General features: G+C 35.5%; 4 protein-coding genes across 5 annotated transcripts in view; 1 reads left to right on the top strand and 3 right to left on the bottom strand.

Annotated features, from left to right (window-relative positions):
- The window catches only part of LOAG_16918 (hypothetical protein), an 8707-nt gene extending 4579 nt beyond the window's left edge, over window positions 1–4128 (bottom strand). Inside the window, exons 1-12 of the mRNA XM_020449572.1 lie at window positions 3991–4128; window positions 3737–3819; window positions 3175–3293; window positions 2989–3069; window positions 2763–2901; window positions 2422–2534; window positions 2164–2345; window positions 1988–2065; window positions 1633–1727; window positions 1048–1164; window positions 876–961; window positions 636–763 (exon numbers count right to left, since the gene is read on the bottom strand). Coding sequence (XP_020306887.1) covers window positions 636–763; window positions 876–961; window positions 1048–1164; window positions 1633–1727; window positions 1988–2065; window positions 2164–2345; window positions 2422–2534; window positions 2763–2901; window positions 2989–3069; window positions 3175–3293; window positions 3737–3819; window positions 3991–4040 — 1271 coding nt within the window. The 5' untranslated portion in view covers window positions 4041–4128. The remainder of the gene's footprint in view (window positions 1–635; window positions 764–875; window positions 962–1047; window positions 1165–1632; window positions 1728–1987; window positions 2066–2163; window positions 2346–2421; window positions 2535–2762; window positions 2902–2988; window positions 3070–3174; window positions 3294–3736; window positions 3820–3990) is intronic.
- Window positions 4129–4836: 708 nt separating this feature from the next.
- On the top strand, window positions 4837–10530 carry LOAG_01778. Of its 2 annotated transcripts, none has more exons than XM_020445842.1 (17): window positions 4837–5017; window positions 5228–5341; window positions 5773–5935; window positions 6274–6435; window positions 6613–6706; window positions 6796–6885; window positions 7129–7353; window positions 7427–7525; window positions 7680–7792; window positions 7938–8048; window positions 8229–8324; window positions 8415–8567; window positions 8741–8837; window positions 9016–9142; window positions 9266–9544; window positions 9991–10106; window positions 10307–10530. In XM_020445842.1, the coding sequence occupies exons 1-17, from the start codon at window positions 4978–4980 to the stop codon at window positions 10517–10519; spliced, it is 2292 nt and encodes a 763-aa protein (XP_020303742.1). In that variant the 5' UTR covers window positions 4837–4977; the 3' UTR covers window positions 10520–10530. The 2 variants fall into 2 exon arrangements, with proteins under 2 accessions (XP_020303742.1, XP_020306888.1); XM_020445843.1 differs by having other exon boundaries at window positions 9016–9088.
- Window positions 10531–11159: 629 nt separating this feature from the next.
- Window positions 11160–16647, bottom strand: LOAG_01779 (hypothetical protein; the record flags this gene model as incomplete). Its single annotated transcript, XM_020445844.1, has 11 exons — window positions 11160–11560; window positions 11892–12406; window positions 12615–12761; window positions 13492–13642; window positions 13814–13988; window positions 14058–14172; window positions 14279–14360; window positions 14873–15014; window positions 15323–15516; window positions 15859–15974; window positions 16516–16647. 11 exons carry the CDS (start codon window positions 16645–16647, stop codon window positions 11527–11529), a joined length of 1803 nt encoding a protein of 600 aa, XP_020303743.1. The 3' UTR covers window positions 11160–11526.
- Window positions 16648–18584: 1937 nt separating this feature from the next.
- LOAG_01780 (leucine Rich Repeat family protein) lies at window positions 18585–20396 on the bottom strand. The gene is made up of 4 exons (XM_003137318.2): window positions 20312–20396; window positions 20011–20154; window positions 19491–19658; window positions 18585–18870 (listed from the first exon to the last, which is right to left on the bottom strand). Exons 1-4 carry the CDS (start codon window positions 20385–20387, stop codon window positions 18728–18730), a joined length of 531 nt encoding a protein of 176 aa, XP_003137366.1. The 5' UTR covers window positions 20388–20396; the 3' UTR covers window positions 18585–18727.
- Between the last annotated feature and the right edge of the window lie 696 nt (window positions 20397–21092).

Below are 21092 nucleotides of genomic sequence, written 5' to 3' on the forward strand. Positions count from 1 at the left end.
ATATATATATATATATATATATATATATATATATATATAGGTACATTTTCTCAAACATTTACCTTTGATTCCTATACAAGAATAAATGTAGATTTTTGTGCACGAACGCCTTTACTACATTTATGCCCTGATGCATCTCTTGAAACAAAACTACTATGGTAGATATGGAAAGGAAGAATATCACAATAAGGTTGGATTCGATCTAGTGAGATGGTCAGCATGGTTTTCTGAACCACCTCGTATAGGGTATTCCACTTGTTTACATATATTATCATTCCACAATGAGATTTTATTAACATTATTGTTCTAACAGCCAAAAAACAACTCATATTAATGAGTTTATTTGAAGGTAATACTTTGCTTGTCCTCCATAACTTTCACAGGCTAAATCGATTAGTGCAATATACTGCATTATCAGAAATGGATTTGCAACTCCACCTTTTTTTAAGTTGTGATGAAATTCACCTTCACTACCTAAAAAGCAGTTTTATTCTTGCTATACCACATTCGTCAATTGTTCTTCCCTAATGAGAACACAATGTTGCATTAAATTTATGAGCAAAATTGAACTATTTTAATCCTAGATCAATTGATATTACTGCCACGAACGCCCCATGTTAATATCAAAAACCTACTGCGCAAATGACAATGCCATTCCAATATACGGCTTTCGCAAAAAGTTCAGCACCCTCATAACACGACACATGTCAACGAACTGTGAAGCGTCCTGCCGCCGCAACAATGATTTCCCAAGTGATGCCGCCTTAATACATATCTTGTAACAACATGAAGCTTAAGGAAATTATCTGCTGCAGTGCTATATGTTTTAACGTTTGAGTCCATAACTATAATCTTGAGTTCTGCATAACACGAACCCTCAGCATTTTCTTTTGCAAAATAGTATCAAACTGATGCGCTGCAGCGAAAAGACATTGCTGTATGGCCTTCTCCATTTGATCTTCTATAAAAATGTAAGTGAACAAAAATAAGATCATGATAACAAATATCTGATGTGAATGTTCCAGCCGAAAATAAGACAAGATTCACCAATCATGTTTATATACTCGTAAACACCGTAAGTTCCTTCGATGAGTTTCTCAGAAGCTTCGTATAAAATGGCCCCAGGTTCCGGTGATGCGACACCCAGTACATCACCAACTGCATCTGTAATAGATATACACAGTAAGAACTTGAAATTAGCAAAAAAAATTGTAATCGATATTCATAACATGCATAATTCTGATTATCGATTATCATGTAGATAACAAAGTTTGTGCACATGTAAGGATTTAATGTCACGATAGCAACAAACCAACGATAACTATAGTGTAATCAAAAGCAAAAAATAAATTTAGGTGTTGCGTTCAACCATGTTTTGCGCAACCAAATCAAAAAACAGTACAATAAATTCAAACAATGAACGTCGACAACAAAAATTCAAGAACTCCCATCCTAGAGGTATAGACACCCCGCTGCAGATTGTAGCATTGGCTTTGCTATTCATAATGTGACATGGAATCAGATTTCATAATTTGATAATTTGTAATAATGCAAAAAATACGAAAAAAATACCAAAAATTGCAGTTCAATTGGATGGCATATTTCAGATACAAACAAATAAAAAAGAAAAACCTGGTACTTGCGATAAAAGAGTAAATTCATTTGTAGTGAAAACTTTAATACCATCAAGCTCCATATCAATTTGCACAGAACTTTCGAAGTCATATCTTTAGTTTAAATAAGAACAATTAATGCAGTTTGAATATGAATTGTAATCGTTTTTTTAATTTGATTTGTAAAAGGAAAAGTGAATACACATAACGATAATTTGGCCTTAATTCTCCTTCCCTTTTTATCCTTATTTCCGGCATCATATAAAGGCACCACCGCAAAACAAAAAAAAAGTGATATTGCAAGGATGTGCAAAATAACATGAAAACTAAATCAAATGTCTCAATGCAAAGTTTCAAAATTTTAAAAAACTTACATATGCGTCTCCGAGCACAGGGAAATTAGATATAAGGACTGATGAGTACGTTTCAAAGCCACTACCTCACTGCCACACCTGAACTGATTTTGACCAAGGATTTTAATTATTACCAATGAATCTATCAATACCGATGAAACCTGATTTTATCTTATGCGGAAAACTTTAAAACTAACCATGTAAGACTAGATCTTATAATCGAATCACCCACGGTACAAATAGATAAAGTACAAAGAAGTGAAAAATCTGAATCAATAATTTGAACAACAAAGCTCGAATGAAGTAGAGCCATTCGAGAACTATCCCAGTTTGGAACAATATTTACGTATTCGCCATTATCGATCTTCCATGAAAGATCCTGAGGAGCATCAAATATAGTTCGGAAAATGAAGCAAGCAAAATAAATTATTAGAACCGTGGACGAAAAAGCAAACCAAAAGGTGTGGTGAAATCCCTTGCACGCCTGCATAGAACGCATTACCAATAATAAATAAAACGGTCACTTGTAGAGAAGTAAGTACATTCCAGGCAGATGGGTGAGTTCCTTCTAAAATAGTTCATTAATTTTCCCCTCATTCATATTGGATGAATGCATGAAGTCTTTCTTTTTTAGAGCATTTCATTTCCTGACCTTATCAAATGATAATCCTTGCGAACAATGTTTAAAGTAGTAAGAAGTCTTTCATCTCGATGAGCAGAAAAGTTATGCAATTTACTGTAAATTTGGATTTTGCTAATATATATGTTAACCACAACTAATTTATTAAAAAATTACTTGCAATATCTGGAATGCGCCATGGGACTGCTTCCATAACTGAGTTGACAGCATAGATCCTATTATTGTCGGAAATGACTGCTAAACCAGTGTTACCCATTCCTCCGTGATATATACGTGTTTCAGTAACGGTAATCTCCTAAATATATCTGAACTAAAAAAAGTAATTCGGCTTTATATTCTATATGCAACACACGAGTCCAAACAAAAAAGTGCAAAACACAACCTCATCGATTATGAACTGATATTTGAGCTTGCCAAGAGGAGTGTAAACGAGAACACGGCCACGAATGTTAACGATTACAAGCTAAATTTAAAATGGAATAAATAAAACGTTAGACAAGAACTGGAAGTAAGTAACTAGCAATGAGAATTAAACTTCTCTTCAAAAAGCAAGAATGGTGCATCTTACTCTGTGACAACGAGTCCAATACAGGGAATGCACATTGTGAGCTCTGATGGTTGAAAGTATTTTTCCTGAGCTTGTCTTTATCGTAACAATCCAAAAAGAAGTATCTGGTACCGCAATCGCTGGAAAAAGCTGCTTTTAGTTATGTCATGAGGTTCGCTGTTAAAATAATGCAAACCGACCTCAGTACGCATAAAGGGGCAAAAAGGAAGGTACTCATCCACAACGCATTTTTCAGCAATAATGGTCTTAGTGTCTGACACCTATAACATGCCTTCCACTGATAAAAACGAGGAAGGAATTCTGTGTCGAATAATCAATATTTTCTCTACAAATCAGTTCTGAACGCAAAGCCGAGATTAGGAAGTTGAATAAAAGTAACACGAAGGAAAAAGGTAATATGTTACCTATTGTTTGGAAACACCGTTAGAAGGGAATGATTACTCCAACTTTCCTGACTTGAATTTAAATGAAAGATAGAATGGTCTACAATAAGCCTACTAAATCATTCAATAACCCCTGTTTGAAGATGACTGTAGATATTTAACGAATGTCGAGACGATACCTATAGAACCTCCATAAGGGGATGACGCAAAAAGACATTTGTCATTGATATCATAACGTGTGTTCTGGAATAACGTGTTGCTCCTGAAATATTCTCGACTAATACAAACCGGGATACATCTTCTGAAGCTACGTAGTACAAATCATTCAGAATCTGAAACTGTTATGCCATGGCCTTATCTTGTTCTACCTTATTTCGCCGAATTTTCACTTGTCTCAGTTTTAATTACCGAGGATAAATGAAACAAAAATGACCTTATTTTGACAGGATTAAGATATTTCCAATCACTTATTTCAGACTTCATTTAGGCTGTTTGCTGGTGAATAAAGTGCAGAATGTATGAAATCGGTGAAGTGTGCTTGGCGTTCATAGAAAAATCTCGAGACCTAAAAGAATTAATGAATTCGTATATATATATATATAAGTTCAACTAGCAGAACATGTTCTCTTATTCGGATGGCTGATTACATGAATATCAAACGCTGCGATTGTGGTACTAGGGTATTACAAGCGCAGCGTTTGATATTCATGCACTCTCAAATCTTATCAGTCGATCAGTAAGGTTTACAAAAGCAATTAACAACTATAAATGTTTCTGGGCATGGAATTCACCCTCTATGTTACGTACTCTCCAGACTCAATTAATAAAGGATTCGTAGAGAGTGGAGAACACCTCACCCACACCCTAGCATACCTCACCACACTGTCTCACAAGTCTCCCATCTTCTCGCTCATGTCTCTCCATTTGCTACGTTTTGTCGTCATTTACATATAGGAGCAGATTGGCTGGATGGTCAAAGTTCGCGCCTTTGTGGGTAGGGGAAAGAATTCTTGCAGAGTTTCGGGTCATTCTTGCTTTCGGATTTCATTTGTTCTCTTTATGGACGGAGAGCACTTAATCCTTGTCATATGTCATCCTTTGCTTTTGGACATGGAAAGCTGTCAGTGTCCAGAAAGGCACAACTATTGCATACTGATAGGAAAATTAGCTTGCTTGGCATGTCAAGTTTTTGTCGTTTCTTATCCGATAGCTGTCTTTCACGCTGATTTTTCACAAATTGTACAAAATTAAATAAGCACTTAAATAAATAAGCATTTCATTTAGCTCCTATCTGATGTCAGAATGTATGTTTAGTCCGGGCTGTATGGTAGCAAATATTGCAAGAAGTGCCAGAAGTAAGGCGATCAGTTGATGAAAGCTGGTTATCTGTCAAGAAAGCGGATCACTTGAACGGAAGGAAATGATTGCTGATATATCGTCGCAGTCTATTACAAGTAGCGGTGTGTCTTCGTGAAAATTATCTGCTTTGAAAGCATATGTTGTGCTGATAAGATAGGGATGTTTTCAAGTTGACATAGCTTGTCCGTTGTCGCTGGCTTTTATATAATAGATACAGTATTCTGAATATAATTGTCCTATCGCCGGTTTGATCTGTACTTTTGTCATCTATCATATATTCAGTTTAAATCTCATGAATGATATATTTGCAGCAGCTGGACGCCCATTTCAGTGTGCGGATTGTTCTGCCGAAGATCCTCAGTGGGCTTCACTGAACAGAGGTGTTCTTATTTGCTCGGAATGTTGCTATGTTCACAGGAATCTTGGTTACTTTTTTGTAGTTTTTCCGAATAATTTATTTTTGGCGATTATTCTTCAGGTCGGTCTATAGTTACAACAAAAATTCCGGATTAATGAAGGTGTCACTGCACCATTCCAGTAAGCTGACATGCATCTTTTGTTGCTTTGTTAGTTGCATTTGTTGATAGTTGTAGGTCAGAGCGAAACTGTACAATTAGTATAGCATTATGGAGAACCTGGCTCAGTCGTTGTTCGATCGACTTTAAGTAGTTTAGCTGTGTCCAAGTAACCGAATTGCAAACTGGCAGGACAGTTTAGTGGTTACTGCGTGAAAATGAGATCGGTTAAATATATGGAGCAACTTAGGGATTTTGCATGAACTGAGTATAAAGGTTTTTTCGAGGGGTAAGAATGGTGCATACAATTACGTTTCCTTGTTTTCAATGTAAGTGTACAGGTCGTCATATCAGCCATGTTCGTTCAATCAAAAAAGGAGCTTGGAATAGCAGTCAGCTAGAGTTGATGTATGTTTTATATTCCAATGGTTCAAATAATATTTGGGAACATTCGCTTCTCGATCCTCAATCTATCAATAAAATTCGGCGAAAACCGACACCTCAGTGAGTCCTGATCCAGAAATTTCTTTATCTCGCTATCGCTTAGTCATGTCATGTATTTTCAGCAAGTTTCCTGAAAATGTTTCATTTTGCTATTTTTCTGAACAGTGTTGTGAAACCATAAGTCTTAGTGAATTAGAACTTTGAACATCTAACAAAGAGATGAGGTAGGTTAAAGCTGGAAATAATTAGTCGTCAAAGGATGAAATTTGCTGAAGTATAAGGGAATGTTTTCTGCTATTTAAGAAATTGTCTGAAAAGCAATTCATGTCAACCTTGGTTTAATTCATGTTTTTCTACATTGTTTTTTTTTTTTTTACTTAACAAAACAGTTTTTCTAGTGACCCCGTTCTCCCCATTAAAGAAAACTTTATCAAAGCAAAATATGCGCAAATGGCTTTCGCTCTACGTCCAGCAAAGGATGATAATTGTATTAGTCAAGATGATTTAAATCGGCAGCTTTGGTCTTGTGTAAGGACTTCTCATGTGGAAACAACTATGAGGTATTTGTAGAAAAATATTTTTGGATGAATTGGTGGAAAGGAACGAAATAATGCATACTTTCTGAAGTTTTTTAACATTGAAATTCCTATGACATTTATGTTTTTGTATCCAAAGGAAGTACTTCTCGTAGGAAGTACTTCTTCGTGCCCTTCGAACGGGTTCATCAAATGTTTCAGATTATTGGCAATGGGTGCCGATCCGAATTACATTGATCCGGAAAAACATAATGCACCGCTTCATATCTCGGCCAAAGAAAATCAAGCTTTACAAGTTCGTCTTTTTTTTTTGCACCAGATAAAGTGACTATTGCTTCATTTACAATCAATATATTTCCAGTTAATTTTCAGCGTAATATTCAGGTTGAATTACTTTGGATTTATGGGGCTGATCCTGCTCAGCTGAATGCCATAGACTTAACTCCTTCTCAAGTAGCAAGGCTTGAAAATCACGTAAGTTTTATTTCATAGAATTTGTTTGTAGATGAAGCTGTTTGTCTCAAGTTTTCTTGTCCGAACGTGCGATCTTTTTGTTGCTGATGATGCACTGATTTCTTGTTTTTCTAAGTTTTGTTCGAACTGCGAGTTCAGTTAATTTATCAGTTTCAGTTAGTCCATCACAGTGCTTTATGATGAAGATAGAAGAGATGCGATATTTACCTTTGCATTCCTTATTTGGTGAAACTTTTTCTTCAGACTGAACTCGCTATAAGATTGGAAGAACTGCAGTTTGAAGTTACAAACCGTTTAACAATGTTTTTATGTGGACGACGACCAGATCACTCGAGACAACAGTATTTTTTGATTCCCGAGCTTACAGGACAGAACACCGAAAATATGCAAATGAAATCAGCAAGGCGGCGGCTTCGTTCCCTTTCTTCGTATTACTTTGAACGTATTGTTCAAGATGTTTACGATGAGGTTATATTTTCTCATCTGTGCATTTTTTGTTTCTACTTTTGAAATGAGTCCCAAAAAAAATCTGAATTAACAGGTAGATCGCCGAGAAACCGTAGTGGCTTGGAATGCTACCACTCAGGGAATTCAGCCTTTCTCTCTGGGAAACGACCACTGTGTTGCAGTTTTTTTGCCGGTATTATTTTCAGCAGTTTTCTGAAGATTTGTCGAGTAATTGTGGTATTGTAGTCATAGGCATATGTCTTTCTCATACTCCAGTTAAGCTGAATTCATTCTATTCTTTTGAGCAATAAACCGCTCAGCCGTGAATCTTATCCTGTTTATTGCAGTCCAATCCTGAATTATCAGCTACACGTAATCAGCTCCGCCAAAAACTCGCAAAATGTGATATGCGAAGATTTGCAACCTTAATCATAGATGTTCTCAATGAAGCCAAACGAAGGTGAGGAAAGCCAATGGGTATTGTCTTTTTTTTTCTCTATTTTTGGTCTATGCACGTGTAACACCCCTTTCCATTCCCTGCATCGTATTTATCATCTTAAATTAAGCAATGAGGGCAACTAGTTTTCTAAAATATGTGATTGTAGATATTATGGCTTACTACCGAGAAGTGATACGGATGATTCTTCTGACAATCTATTGAAAAAAACTTCAGATAGTGTGGATCGTTTGAATGTCAGTTCTATGGGTACTGCCGAGTATGTTTTTTTGTATGTTTTCCAAATGTTTGAGTGTGTTCTCACATTTCTTATACTTGGGATTTATTTTTGCCTTTATTAGACTTATTTTTATTTAGACAATTTTCCCTGCTAGGTTTGCTGTGATGTCTCAAGCTATTTTTTTTATCTTTTTGTTGTTCAGTGTATTGCATGTTACAGATATGTCGCATCATTTAGTGAGGAAGGTTGTAGAGATTATGACGAGGTTGCTGATAGTTTGCGGAATAGAAAGTGGCGTACTTCAGAAAGTACTAGGTATTCATCTTTCTATTTACCAGCTGTTAGTCTCTTTAAAAACCCTTATTTTAAACTTAAATCCTTTTTAATAAAAATGATGAATTTAAGAAAATCGTCGGAAAGAAAAAGTGATGACAGTGGTGACTTATTGCAAGAGACTGGTCCTGTCATGATTGATGATTTTTTGGAGCTAAAAGAAAAAGTAGCTAACGCTGAAAGCACGCTCACTGCTGTTCAGCAGGCGAACACACAGATTCTAAGGTCAATATAATTGAGTTCTATATTTAAAGAAGTTAAAAATGAATGGAAAGTTTAAGTACAAATATTACGAATTTTCGTGTAAAAAACAAACAGAATATTGATCAGTGGTTAACTTGCAGGATTTAAAAGACTGTTATGTTATTGTTTTTATTCGTGTTCGTTTTTGATTTCAGGATGTTGACTCATTTACAGTCTAGTGTTGATCGTTTAAATGCTGATAATGCAGATGTACACGATGAGCTCAAAAAAGTGCAAACCATTTGCTCGCAGGTGGGGTTACTTACAAATTAAATTGTAACAAAATGTTTCTGAATTAAGTTCGAGATCCTTAAATATGATTTTTTCGCATTAATTCATCTCATGTGTAGTTTTTCAGCTGGAATACTAAACGAATCATCTTATTATTTCATCGTAATTTTGGAAATTGTATAGACCGAGTTTACTTTAGGCCCTGATTAGACGGCGTTCGTCTCCAGCTCCAGCTCTCTCTCCCGGAACCTCAATTTCAACTTCTGTTCTAGGTAGTAAGAGTATCAGTTCAAGTTATCATGCATCTTCTGGAAAAATAGCTGCTGGTAAATGTGTCCGATGAACTATTCTGTCTATATATTGTTCACTCTGTTTAGTAAATAGACATCTTTTTATAATTTCAAGCTGTTGTCATATTTTACTTCCTATATATTCTTGTTTAAATTTAGCATCACAAAATCCTGATATTCATGGTATTTTTGGTCATACCAGTCGTCGACATGGTCCTGGCTTAACGTCTGCAGTGAGCACTACTGACAGAACAATAGCACAGCAGCATTCATTTCCATTAGGACAAGGTACGACGCAGCAGACAGATTACAGTAATAGAGTTGAAGGCCTTGATCCATGTGTTGAAATTTCTCGTCGCGAGAAAACTGAATTATTAAATTCTGTTGATGGAAGAACTGATGAGGAGAGAATACGTGGTTCATATCGTAGTGCTGGCGGTAAATTATTTCTTTATTGCTCATTTTTGAATGTTAAATCTTAGGCTGTTATCGGTTTTAATATTTTAATCGAGTTTAATGAATCGGTTTTAATCGAGTCTTGAATTGTATGCACTGGAGCAATATCCCACTCATTTCTATCTTTTGGTGTTGAAAACATTGGACGTTGGAACTGTACGATGATTCCCTCATACTAAAGTGTGGTAGATATATTGAGTCTAAGAGCAATAACTCATATTAACTTACTTAAAATAAATTGAAAAATATGTCATCTCATCATCATGTTTAGCTCTCCTTTGTTGGCTGCTGTTTTGCTTTAACTATGTGATGAGTCGTGCAACGCTGAGTTTCAAGCACTTGATGTTTATTTTTACATAACATTTAGTTCTAAATTTTATAGGCTACTCTGTAAGCATTAAACGATATCTAATTTTCGGCATTTTTAGCATTCACCGACAGTTTAATAGCAGAAACGGAACAGTTAACACATGCGATTAAGCTTCTATTAACAGATGCACAATATGGACAGTTACAAACGCATGCGCCAGATCACGCTTATTCAGTTTGTTTTCTTGTTTTCATAATTTCAGTAAATTACGTTGAATGAGAAATGAGAAATTGGAGACTGAGAAATGGATAAAGTTTCTATACTTCTAAGTTTTGTTGTGTTTACTGTTATGTTTGAAGTTGTAATTTCTAAAGTTGATATACAAAATCACCTCACTGTTTTAGCTTTTGCCCTTGGTTTGTAGGCTATTTCAGGTTGGTATACTGATAAATCGTATTTTAACAGTCGTCCCGGAGGAACGGCGTACTCCTGCAGTTGAAGCATGCTTACAAAAGATGTCGGATTCAACAGTTATTTTATCTGCCAAGTGTAATGCACCAATGTTCAGTGTGAATGATACATGCGCCGCTGCATTCGCTGTCGCTAACTCCGCAAAACAGCTATTGGTGAACGTCCATCAACTGTAATCTTCGTATCGTGGAATTCGTATCTTCGTTTTATCACACAGTGATACGAATTTCGTCTAATTAATTTTATATTTCAAAATACATGGTGCAGTAAGATGCGATCTTGAATTTTTTGATACTTTTTGTCGTAAGGATAAAAATTGAAGTGTAGAATATGTATCGTTCATTTGTTAGACTTCTGTGCGTACTTTAGACATTTTGCATCGATTCTGGTTTTCTTTGTTATATTCAAAAGGTTTCATTTTTGTGGAGGAAAAGTAAGTTTGAATCCTAGCTCTAGTTATTTTGGTAAATGGAAGAATTGAGGCAGTCAGATCAATCCAAATATTGCAGTTAACAAGGGGGATTTTAGCTTTAGTTGGCATAGGACTAGGACTGGGAGGGGAAAAAAAGGGAAATGAAAGCAGATTAAATGTATTAAAAAACAACAACTGGACTGCCTTACTCATTTCTATAGTAAGGGAATAACGGACGGTGTTTTAACAGATTTGGTAAGAGCAGCAGAAGGTAATAGCTGAAACTATAGGGTGATAACTTCGTCTATATGAATTGGACTAAATTTGTTAGTCATCAACTTTCGTTCATACCTTGATTCATTTTGTAAAATTATTGAAATGAGAGAACATTTATTAAAGACCATCAGTAATGTCGAATGCCATGAGTGACAAAAATACGAAAAAAAAATACGTTATACAACGAGACAAGGGGAAATTTCCTGGGGTTTTAGATTTTTCGACTTACTAAACTGGCTAGAACTGTGTTGTCGATGAAGACGTTATTTACTATGTTTCATCCAAATATCACGTTGTATGTTACGTATTTCCTTTGCAAGCGAGCGAAATATTTAGCGCTGCATTTTCCGTACCTGAATTTACACCGCCGCTTGATACTGGCGAGAAAACTAGTCTCGGTTTATTTTTCATATTTAAGTCATTACTGACTTATTCCATCCCAACCGACATTTCAAAACGTCGCATTTGAAACAGCCTGTGGAAATTATTTGTTCTTTAACTGAAACCAGTAATTTGCGACACTGTTATCCTAAAAGATGAAAGATCAAACATGAACAATGTTTGCAAATATAGTCTTCAATTTCCAGAAATCACTGCTCTTTAGCCAGTATGTTTCTCCCCGTAATTGCTAAATGGCATCACCAGCACTGACATTTTCAACTTTTATGAAAATGGCCGTATCACCTAATTTTTTCTGCACCTTCCATAAATCAATTTTAATCTTTAAAAGCGGTAATTTTGACGACGCAAAGCGAAAAATGAAAATGAAATGTTTATTTAACACAGTTCCTAATTAAATATAAAGGACAATGAAATTACGCAAATAAAATAAAGGAATTATTGGGCGGAGCAAAGCTTACATTAATATTTCGGTTTCATGGAGAGGATTATCATTTTCCAGTTCAGAGTCCGAGAAGTGAATTAGATCATTTTCATTATTACAACCAGCAACTCTTACAGCAACAGACTCAGCATCATTGGAACTAAAACAAATGATAAGTTTATTCTTGAATGCAATTTCCAACGGCAGTTCAGCATTGACGACGGAGGATGCAACATCGTTATCTCCTCGGGACGATATAAACTGATGATCTCTCTCGGCATCATTAGAGGTAGCGCTTGCATCTTCCTTACCCTTCATTGAGTGTTCTTTGGTCTGTTCTGGAGAAGCATTGCTTTCTAGTAACTCTTTCTCCTCTTTTTCTTTCTTCTCATACTTTTCCTTATCCTCCTCCTGCTCCTGTTCCTCATCCAGATCATTCTTACTACCGTCCTCATCCTCTTCTTGTTCAGTTTCTTCCACTATTCGGGCAAGTTTATTCAATTCGTCCTTTGCTCCAAATAAATTTGGGTTTCGATCGAAGATTGGCTTAACCTGCAAAGTCATTAGTCCTTCACTCATTCGGAAATGAATATTAACCTATATGTTGTAGTTTCTTGCTTCACAGTAAGTTTTCAGTTAAAGATGTTGACTCACTCGCAAGGAAGAGGATAGGATATCAGTAAATTATCTCTCTAAACGAATTCGATTAAGGCAGTTTACAATCTTGGAATTCAAAACTTGCTTTACTATATCCAAAAACATTGGTAAGACGATTACGATTATCTGCTGCTGTCGTTTTCCGTCGACTGATAGGTCCACCACTTCTGGTATCATTGTTAGCCGAGGTGTGCGATGGAACATTCAAACGATAAATCGAATTCGGACGACCAATGTAACTCACCTTTTTCTGAAAATACTATCTGCCTTCCTAATTTCATCTCTTTATTCAAAAAATTCTGTTTATTTGGAAACCTGAAAGGTTAGTAGCGAATTCTAATTAAAGTGTAACGCAATCTGAAACAATTTTGACAGCATTTCAGATATTCAAAACCCATGCGCAACTCAGAAAATTGGTAGGAAATGTATTTTTAACAATTTTGCTTTAGCAGGAAGGAAACTCTGAATTATTGAATATCATGAAGATGATTTAAGAGCGAACAAATACTGCGAGAAATGGTTCAGGTTTTTATTTCATGTTGCCTAATTTTTCAGATAGCCGTTTGCATCACTATTTTACCGGTGTAATTCCTATACGCTGGCTGACCTTAAGTAAATATGTCATGGTTTATGAATGAAACCTGAAGCGAGAAAGTTCAAAGACAAAAGTTCTACAGTAATAAGTCTGGATAATGTGTAGTTCATGATAATTCTACCCAAAAATGGCATGACTTGGAGACAATTTTCGAACTATGAATGTTATAGCTGCAATATGAGCCATATTTAGATCTATTCTACGATGAAGGCAGAATTAAGGTACGATGACGGCACTGAAGCTGCGTTAGAAGTTATTAGAAATAAGCAACAAATGATATTTCTAATTGTTTCTCATGTTATTTATTCTACCTTAATTCTAAAGTCCACCTTCTCCTAAAAAAATCCATCAAATTACCAAAAATGTTGTTAATAATACAAAGTACTTCATCATGTTTGCGTGAATTCCGTCGATATGAAGGTACAAAGTAGTGATTTGCATCAAAAAAGCCGTGCTTCGGCGTCCAGTTCTTACGACGATTTGAAGAATGATCCATGTAACTGTTATTATAGCCGGGTCGGTGATAATGTCCATTGCTAAAAATATCTAATATAAAATTCTTAAACATATGAAAGTCACGTACTGGACCTTCATGTCCACATGTAGATTTCGAACCATTCTTTATCATTTCATAAGTAATTGACGGTCTATACATTTCATAGATTTCATAAAGGAGAAGGTATAAAATGATTATGCTCAAATGCAACGTACTCATCAAAAAGCGAGTTCGGCGTGTTCGATGTCGCAGTTTAGAAAATCCGCGATTTTCAGGAGGATTCGTCTCAGGAGGGTGAAGCTCGAGCGACGAATGTATTGGTGGAACGGAAACGAAATGTTGTGACTGGTGGCGACATACTTTTCCAGCAGCTGTTATCCATTGAGCTGAAATGCCACAACACTGTTTACAGGATTTCGAAAAAAAAAAGAACTGAAATCAACAAAAGCGCTTACAGTTTTGAATGATGTTAGCCAGATTAGTCATCCAGATTCGTTGGTCACGAAGACTCATTTGTTGCAAGATACAACGTGACCATTCTGGGTCAGCGATCGTACATGTGAGCGTATCCTGAATATATCATACTAAGATGTTCTTCTATAAATCACATTACTTCGTTAAGAATATTCAAAAAAAGTAAATGAAAATATTCGAAAAAAAAGAAAACTAACACTACCGCAAAAGTATATCCATTTCTTCCGAGGGGCCCATCAATGGGGAAGATAATATCGTTTCCATTGAATGACGGCATCAGCAATCTGCAATTAATTATTCAGTCTGCGAAATTATTCAGTCTAACCTAGAAATTGGTGATTTTTTTTTTTGAAAAACTAGTGAATTTAGTGATGAATTAATGATGCGATAACTATTTAAATTTTGAGGATGAATTCGATGAATTTTGATGGATGAAAAAAGAACAATATTTTATGGGATTTACACTTCCTTGACATAGACACGCAGTTTGTTATGTACCTCAGAAATTCTCAAACTTTTATCCATCTATGAAATTTGGAATATTGTAGGTTGATGGATCTAGTGAATAATGGCGTATGCTTTTTTATGACCTTCCATTTATTATCTGAACGTTTGTTTTATGAGGTAATCTTTTTTGCCTTGATTTTCATTTGTATAATCTTGAGTGAGAAAAAAATTGGCATAATTTCTTTTTTCTGATATTTCTCAAGTCCGAAAATTCTTTTTAATACCCAAAACAGAAGAGGTAAAGGATGTGATGCAACAGATAAATATCTGAAGACAGTAAATGTAGTACTTCTGTTCAACGGTGCGATCAAGCATTGGATTCTGTTCAACAATAACGTGCATTTGCGATCGTGCCACCATGCAACCACCGTATTCGCGGGCACGCATTGCCATGATACGATTTACTTCAACGTATTTGTCACTACCAATTCCTAAAATTCTCATCATTTGTTTGTTCAATTTCCTTCCGACAATCGCATCTCTTTGCATATTAGAGAGATTTTCATTTCAGTCTTTTTTGAACTATTCAATGTTGATCTTGAATGTTGAGCTTCATTCAAGAAATCTGAGTTTTTGCAGTAAATTTGAAACTATGTATTCTTACTCGAATATATTGACATTACTTATACAAAGTTTTGAAAGCTCAGAAGAAAAACAGTTATTTTCTATAATTTCCTTCATGTAATTAAAAAAGATGTACACCAATGTAAATAAATTAAAAAATTTAGTGAAAGATGACCTGGTGTAAATTCAATTAGATTCATGCGATAAAGAGCCATAAGCTCGTCCCAGCGGTTCGATTTATCTGGATAACTTTTAAAACAAAATGGCAAAAGTGCTTGAGCTTGATGACCACGTGATATAAAATACCACAAGGTAATTGTTATTCCACGTGCGCTCAATTTTTTCACCGCATTTGCACCTTTAGAATAGCTAAATGAATCATTCTTGTTGGCTATCCTTAAATTGCTACGCGGAAGAAAGTGGTAGACGTCAGGAAGATGGTTGAAGGGAAAAAAGAATTGACTAAGCTACTTCTTTAAAGTGGAAGATACGAAAATAATGTCTACAAACCACTGGAATTCAAATTCCTTCATAGTAAGAGTCTGTGATTTCCACAATTGATTGTTAGCTTCTAAGGAATTTTCCAAATTTTCTAGCGAAGAAAATGCTAATTTTGAATAAAATAAAACTGTGTCGTTTTGAAATTGTATGACGGCATGTTATGTAAATTGATTGTCATGGAAATTTATATTTGAACATAAAATGGCATACGCGAAGCCAACTTCAACACCATTAATAAAGATAGGACGAAGAAGACGATTTTGGCTCCGTTCTGTTATCTTGTCCGATGCACTGGTGCAAATTACTGATAAAGGCACTCGCTCAACCTGAAGATTTACAATCGTTTTTTTACTAATGAGCAGAAATATTAAGACTTCATAATATCTAAATTTTTAAATTAAGTTTTTCTGAAGGTTTAAATCTTAGTAAAGCAATACATTGAGAACCGATGTATGTAATTTTATAAATACGACATCAGAGAAAATGTAATTTTTTAAACCAAAACATATAAAAATGAAAATTCCGGCACATTTCATTTTCCTAGTTAATCACTAAAATCATCCTATCATTTGGTGCAATCGGTGCAATATCTATTGCATAACTGCAAGCCGAGAACTATTGAGCATTAACATTTCCAAAGAGATTCACAATGACAGTACTGTAGTTATTATCTACTTGCTGAAACTTCTGAAAAATACGACATTTGTTCTTAAATATTGTTGTACCGTTATTGTTTTCACAACAAAATAAGGTAGTCAGCAAAAGCAAGAAAGACTACAACGTCAACCATGTTTATTAATTAGAATCTTTTTAGAGATTGATATTACATTAAGCTTACGGAAATGGGGTAAGAAAACACAAAATAACCTTTGGAACTCGATCTTGTTCCGCAGACCGCATATTGAAAGCAGTTGTAAACTGACTATATAAAGAAAATGACTTCGGACTAACTGATGAAATCACCGCGCACAACCGATGCTGATCAAATACATACCTCATTTTAGAAATTATCTCAAATTTAATGTTGATTTTACATTTTGAATAAATTTTATTGCTAAAATATGTTTTCTCTAATTTGCATATTGAGCCTTGAGTGCTACTCTTCATAACGAAACGAACATAAATAGTTCATTTGTGAATGTTAAACTAATTCATGCACACTGAGCAAATCATAACTTCTGCATTTAAACACTGGCTGAAAAGGTCATACAATTGTTGTAATTTGAACTTTATAGAAACAAAAACAGACGAAAGAAAGTTGTTGTCAAAAGAAAAGATGAGTCTTTCAACATATGTATTTAATAGATGCAGTTTTCAGGTGAAGTGTCAGCTCCAGAAGACATTTCTAAACTCATAAACAATAGTGTATAAAAAAAGAAGAATCAACGGACTGACGTAAAATTCCTCATCACTGCATCTTTCGTCTACAAAAATTACTGTATCTGTGCTTCTTGTGAATATTTGACTAACAATATGAATCTGTAACTAATTGACAAGTACAAATGATCGTCCTAAGAATACGAACTGATAAATGATATGCAAGTATTTCTTCAACAAAAGAAATTTGCCGATCTTTTCACAACATAGATGGAATCCAAGACTTCGGGTTAATACACTCAGCAAACTACGAGTTACTGTGCATTCGTCAAAAGTTATCAGATCTTTTATTACTTTCATTATACCACTGTTGCTCAAATTTATAATTTTGTTTATGTATATAATATTTCGTCTATTTCTACTTAACACGACTGTTTCTCAATATTTCCTCTCTTTTCTATCCTTTTTAGGACAATTTACATTGCTTGCCTAAGGTTTAGCACAAGATTCGTTTATCACTTAATGATACCCTCATGATAACTCACAAATACGAAACACTACTACCGGATATCAAACCGATATTTGCTTCAATTTCATTTGTAACAATCGCTTTTTTAATTTAACCTAAATCTTTTTCTCTTTTTCTTCTATCTCATCAGAAAGGAACAAATAAATGTTTGATGATTGGCTCGTTTTCTCATATCAACACGTTGCAGAGTTTTTCGTAAAGTTATTTGATTAGTTGCAAACGGTATTGTCCCATGTTTTTTTTCCCTTTGCTTTATCTGTTCTCTTTATGCTAATACATACGTTAATGCAGGTCTGCTGATGCATGCACCGATTGCATTTATAGAAATCGAGATACTTGCATGCGCAATCAAACTGCCCAGCATTTCGACCTCAGGTTTTTGAGTTCGAATTACTGAGGACAAATTGATTATTATTTCGCTTTCTTCTGAATTAGATGGTTTCTAAAATGGTTGTCATTAGAAATTCTTCACTACTTTCAAAAACCACTTAGATGCTGTTAACTGGTTGACAAGATTCGGCACGACATGGTAATTTTTAATGGTCTGGTCAGATTAACAAAATTTATGAAGAATATCTACTTCCTATACCATCATTTTTTAGATCCACATTTATGAACAACTGAAGTTCTCACCTTAGCATCCGTTCAGTAGCTACTAAAGCTAATATGGATGTTACAACATTTCCATCATAGCAAATGTATATTGTAAAATCCTTTATTCACACTTTATTTTCTAATAGCTCAATTTCTGGTCCAAAATTTATTGTAGGACAATGACATTTTCATGCGATATGTAGGTCTGAATTTAGGTCTATAAGCATATCAAAGCATTTGGTTGTGTGCAGGGCTAAATTAAGGCCTGGACAGTGCAATCTTGGCCTTAATGATCAGTCCCATTAAATGTACTATTAGGTGTTAGGTTCGACGAGAGCAGACGGCTCTCCGAAATTCTACCAGAGATCAATGAAATGCCAAGACGAAGCGTATAGGAGGGACGTGTTGAATTCGGTCAATCAGGTCTACCTGATCCAGTTGGAAAAAACAGATGCTAAAAAATTACCTACCACAAACATCTTTTAAATGCATAAATGTTTCTGTTTGGAATCACTGAAAGTTACTATAGAACATCGGAGAAATCACAATTTAAACTCGAAGAGTAAAAATCAATGTTGCACTACTAGTGAGTAATAACAGCACTACGCAAACAGTGTAAGAGATCAATTTTAGTTCATATTAAACAAGCAACAGTTTCAATGTTTTCGGCTTCTTCTCGTGGTTTTCCAATTCAACTTTCATCGTTTCTGCCACAGGATTACCAGTTAGCATTAGCTGTGTTAAATTTGGTAACGACGTGTACAGGCGGTCAACATCTATTTCTAAAAATGTAACATGACATTTCTTTCTTAGTGGTGTTCAGAAAACTGCTAAAAGTTTTTTTGTATTTGGATGTGAAACATGGAGTTATTATTTCTATACCATGAATACTTCTTCACGGATACCCCCTTGTCAGGGGAGAAAAACTTACATGCCCTCATGAGGTTGTCAACTATGCTGGCGGTGACATATGCCTCCGATAGTGCCATACACGTCTCAACTGAGGGGTCAGATAAAGTGTGTTCACGGGTAGGATGGGCTCGTTTATCTTCGGAAAACCATTGTAGGAAGGGAACAACTCTAACTGGAAACCCGGCAGACGGAATTCGTTTAGCCATGTAAGCCATCCACCTAAGAGAAGGATACTCTAACAAAACCTACGTCGTGAGGACTTCGCTGTCACCATCCTTGCTCGGTGTACCCTGACAGATGAACCTTAGGAGTAAAGGGTTGAGCCAGTTCCGCGCACGCTGTGCTTCACCTAAAAAACCCACTGCGCAGACTGGAAGGATACACACACATTTGTAGCGTTTGCAGCAAGCATGGGTAGAGAGCCCTTCCTAAATCTTCGTTCGTGAAGCCTAACTATGATGATGACAAATAAAAATGTAGAGAAAGTTACCGGTGATTTTGTTGCCGCTAAGGTCAAGGTATTTAAGCTGTTTCATGTTGAAAATACCAACAGGAAATGCTGTTAATTTATTATTTGATAAATTCATCCCTTCCATTTCAGTCCATTCACCAACTTCGACAGGGAATTCCTCGATCGCGTTACCCTCCACATTGAACACTACAACTTTTTATTCGTCGCTATCAGTCAGACTGTTTAATTATTTCCTTGAAATAATTAGCCAAAAGACGGCTGTGACGCGTATATCATCAAAACACCAGAAAATTTCGCAACAACCTTCTACACAGAGTTTTGGACGACTATTTGCACATAGAAGCAAATTAAGTGAAGTTGGAAAAACAAACGTTTGTTGGTTACCTATTCTTAAACTATTTCAATTAAGCTAAAGAATAAAACCGTCCGACGATGTTTTTTTAACAAAAGTAGAAAAAATGAAATGAAAAGCAATACCTTAAATACCTGTTTGCTATGAAATAAGAGAGATGAGGAATTAGTAAATCGAGGAACTTACTAGTCATATTGCTGAATCGTTTAATCATTTTCTTAGGAAATTTGGTGAGAGAGTTATTCCTCAGATTGCATTTATTGATTTCATACCCTTTCAACACAAGATATATTGCATCGGCAACATACATTACACCACAATCTGAGAGATCTGAAAATACATCCTTAACTGCGCTTTTAAGAAATTACCATTCAAATAAGACAAATTTTATGCCCTTACCTGATCCTAGAAATTCATATCAGCTCTATTTAAGGAAAAAAGATTGATTTAAGGAGTGTCCCTTATCCTTTCTCCATGCTGTGCTCACCAAGATAGCCAGAAGCTTTAGCTGCTTCACATCTGTGCATCACACGTGTTACAGCTTTCCCGGCAGCAAGAGCCATCCTCCTGAAGTTCCGTAAACATTCCTTCGCACGGAGAGCAGTAAGTTGAAACTAATACGAATTATCATATTTTTTCGAAATTTGAAAAAAAAAGAAAACAGATAAACGGAGGGAAAATGCAATGCGATATGATATCCTGAACTCATTTACTAACATGTGGCATTCAAATGTGTAGCAAGCCAAACATCGAAAGGGAATGAATTTCCTTTGTTTTACGTGAAGTTTGTGAAACTGCTAAGTGATAATATTGACACCGTCTCTCATTTGAGGCGTAAAACCTGCCCATTGCCATGAAAAGTTGTCCAAAGCAACGATTTCAATCAGGAATCAAACAATAACACTTCAAAATACGGAAAGTACTACTTAAGTTTCTGATCTGAAGGGCGTCTTCCAAAACAAATTTTCGAATTTCTGCCGGAATTTTTTATACATGAATTGGGAGCCATACCAATATCCGAAGACGCGACACCTCTATTCGAATTTCCTTATGAATAGGTGGGAAGTCTAGCATTGGGAAATTTGTTCAGTCGGTGATTGAACTAATGGATGGGATCGATGGGATGAATAAACAGATAATGGAAGTTATTGAAGAGTGAAGCGTAAGCATAAGTTGTTAAAGAGTAAGGGAGAAGTTAAGGAGTGAAACGAGGTGAAAGTTGAAGCATCAGATGAGGTAAAATCTACCAGCACAGTAATTGGCAAGGG

This window comes from Loa loa (assembly GCF_000183805.2).
Source record: "Loa loa unplaced genomic scaffold supercont3.28, whole genome shotgun sequence".
Taxonomy (NCBI): Eukaryota; Metazoa; Nematoda; class Chromadorea; order Rhabditida; family Onchocercidae; genus Loa; species Loa loa.

What these genes read in the sequence shown, in the direction of transcription:
- LOAG_01778 (XM_020445842.1), top strand. Translation starts at nt 4,978, where the DNA reads ATGATTGCTGATATATCGTCGCAGTCTATTACAAGTAGCG. An exon ending in GCAGTCTATTACAAGTAGCG is followed by an intron (nt 5,018 to 5,227) that starts GTGTGTCTTCGT and finishes ATATATTTGCAG; the next exon opens with CAGCTGGACGCCCATTTCAG. An exon ending in TTCAAGATGTTTACGATGAG is followed by an intron (nt 7,354 to 7,426) that starts GTTATATTTTCT and finishes CTGAATTAACAG; the next exon opens with GTAGATCGCCGAGAAACCGT.
- LOAG_01780 (XM_003137318.2), bottom strand. Translation starts at nt 20,387, where the DNA reads ATGGCTCTTGCTGCCGGGAAAGCTGTAACACGTGTGATGCACAGATGT. An exon ending in TAAAGCTTCTGGCTATCTTG is followed by an intron (nt 20,155 to 20,311) that starts GTGAGCACAGCA and finishes ATGTATTTTCAG; the next exon opens with ATCTCTCAGATTGTGGTGTA. An exon ending in TAGCGGCAACAAAATCACCG is followed by an intron (nt 18,871 to 19,490) that starts GTAACTTTCTCT and finishes TTACATTTTTAG; the next exon opens with AAATAGATGTTGACCGCCTG.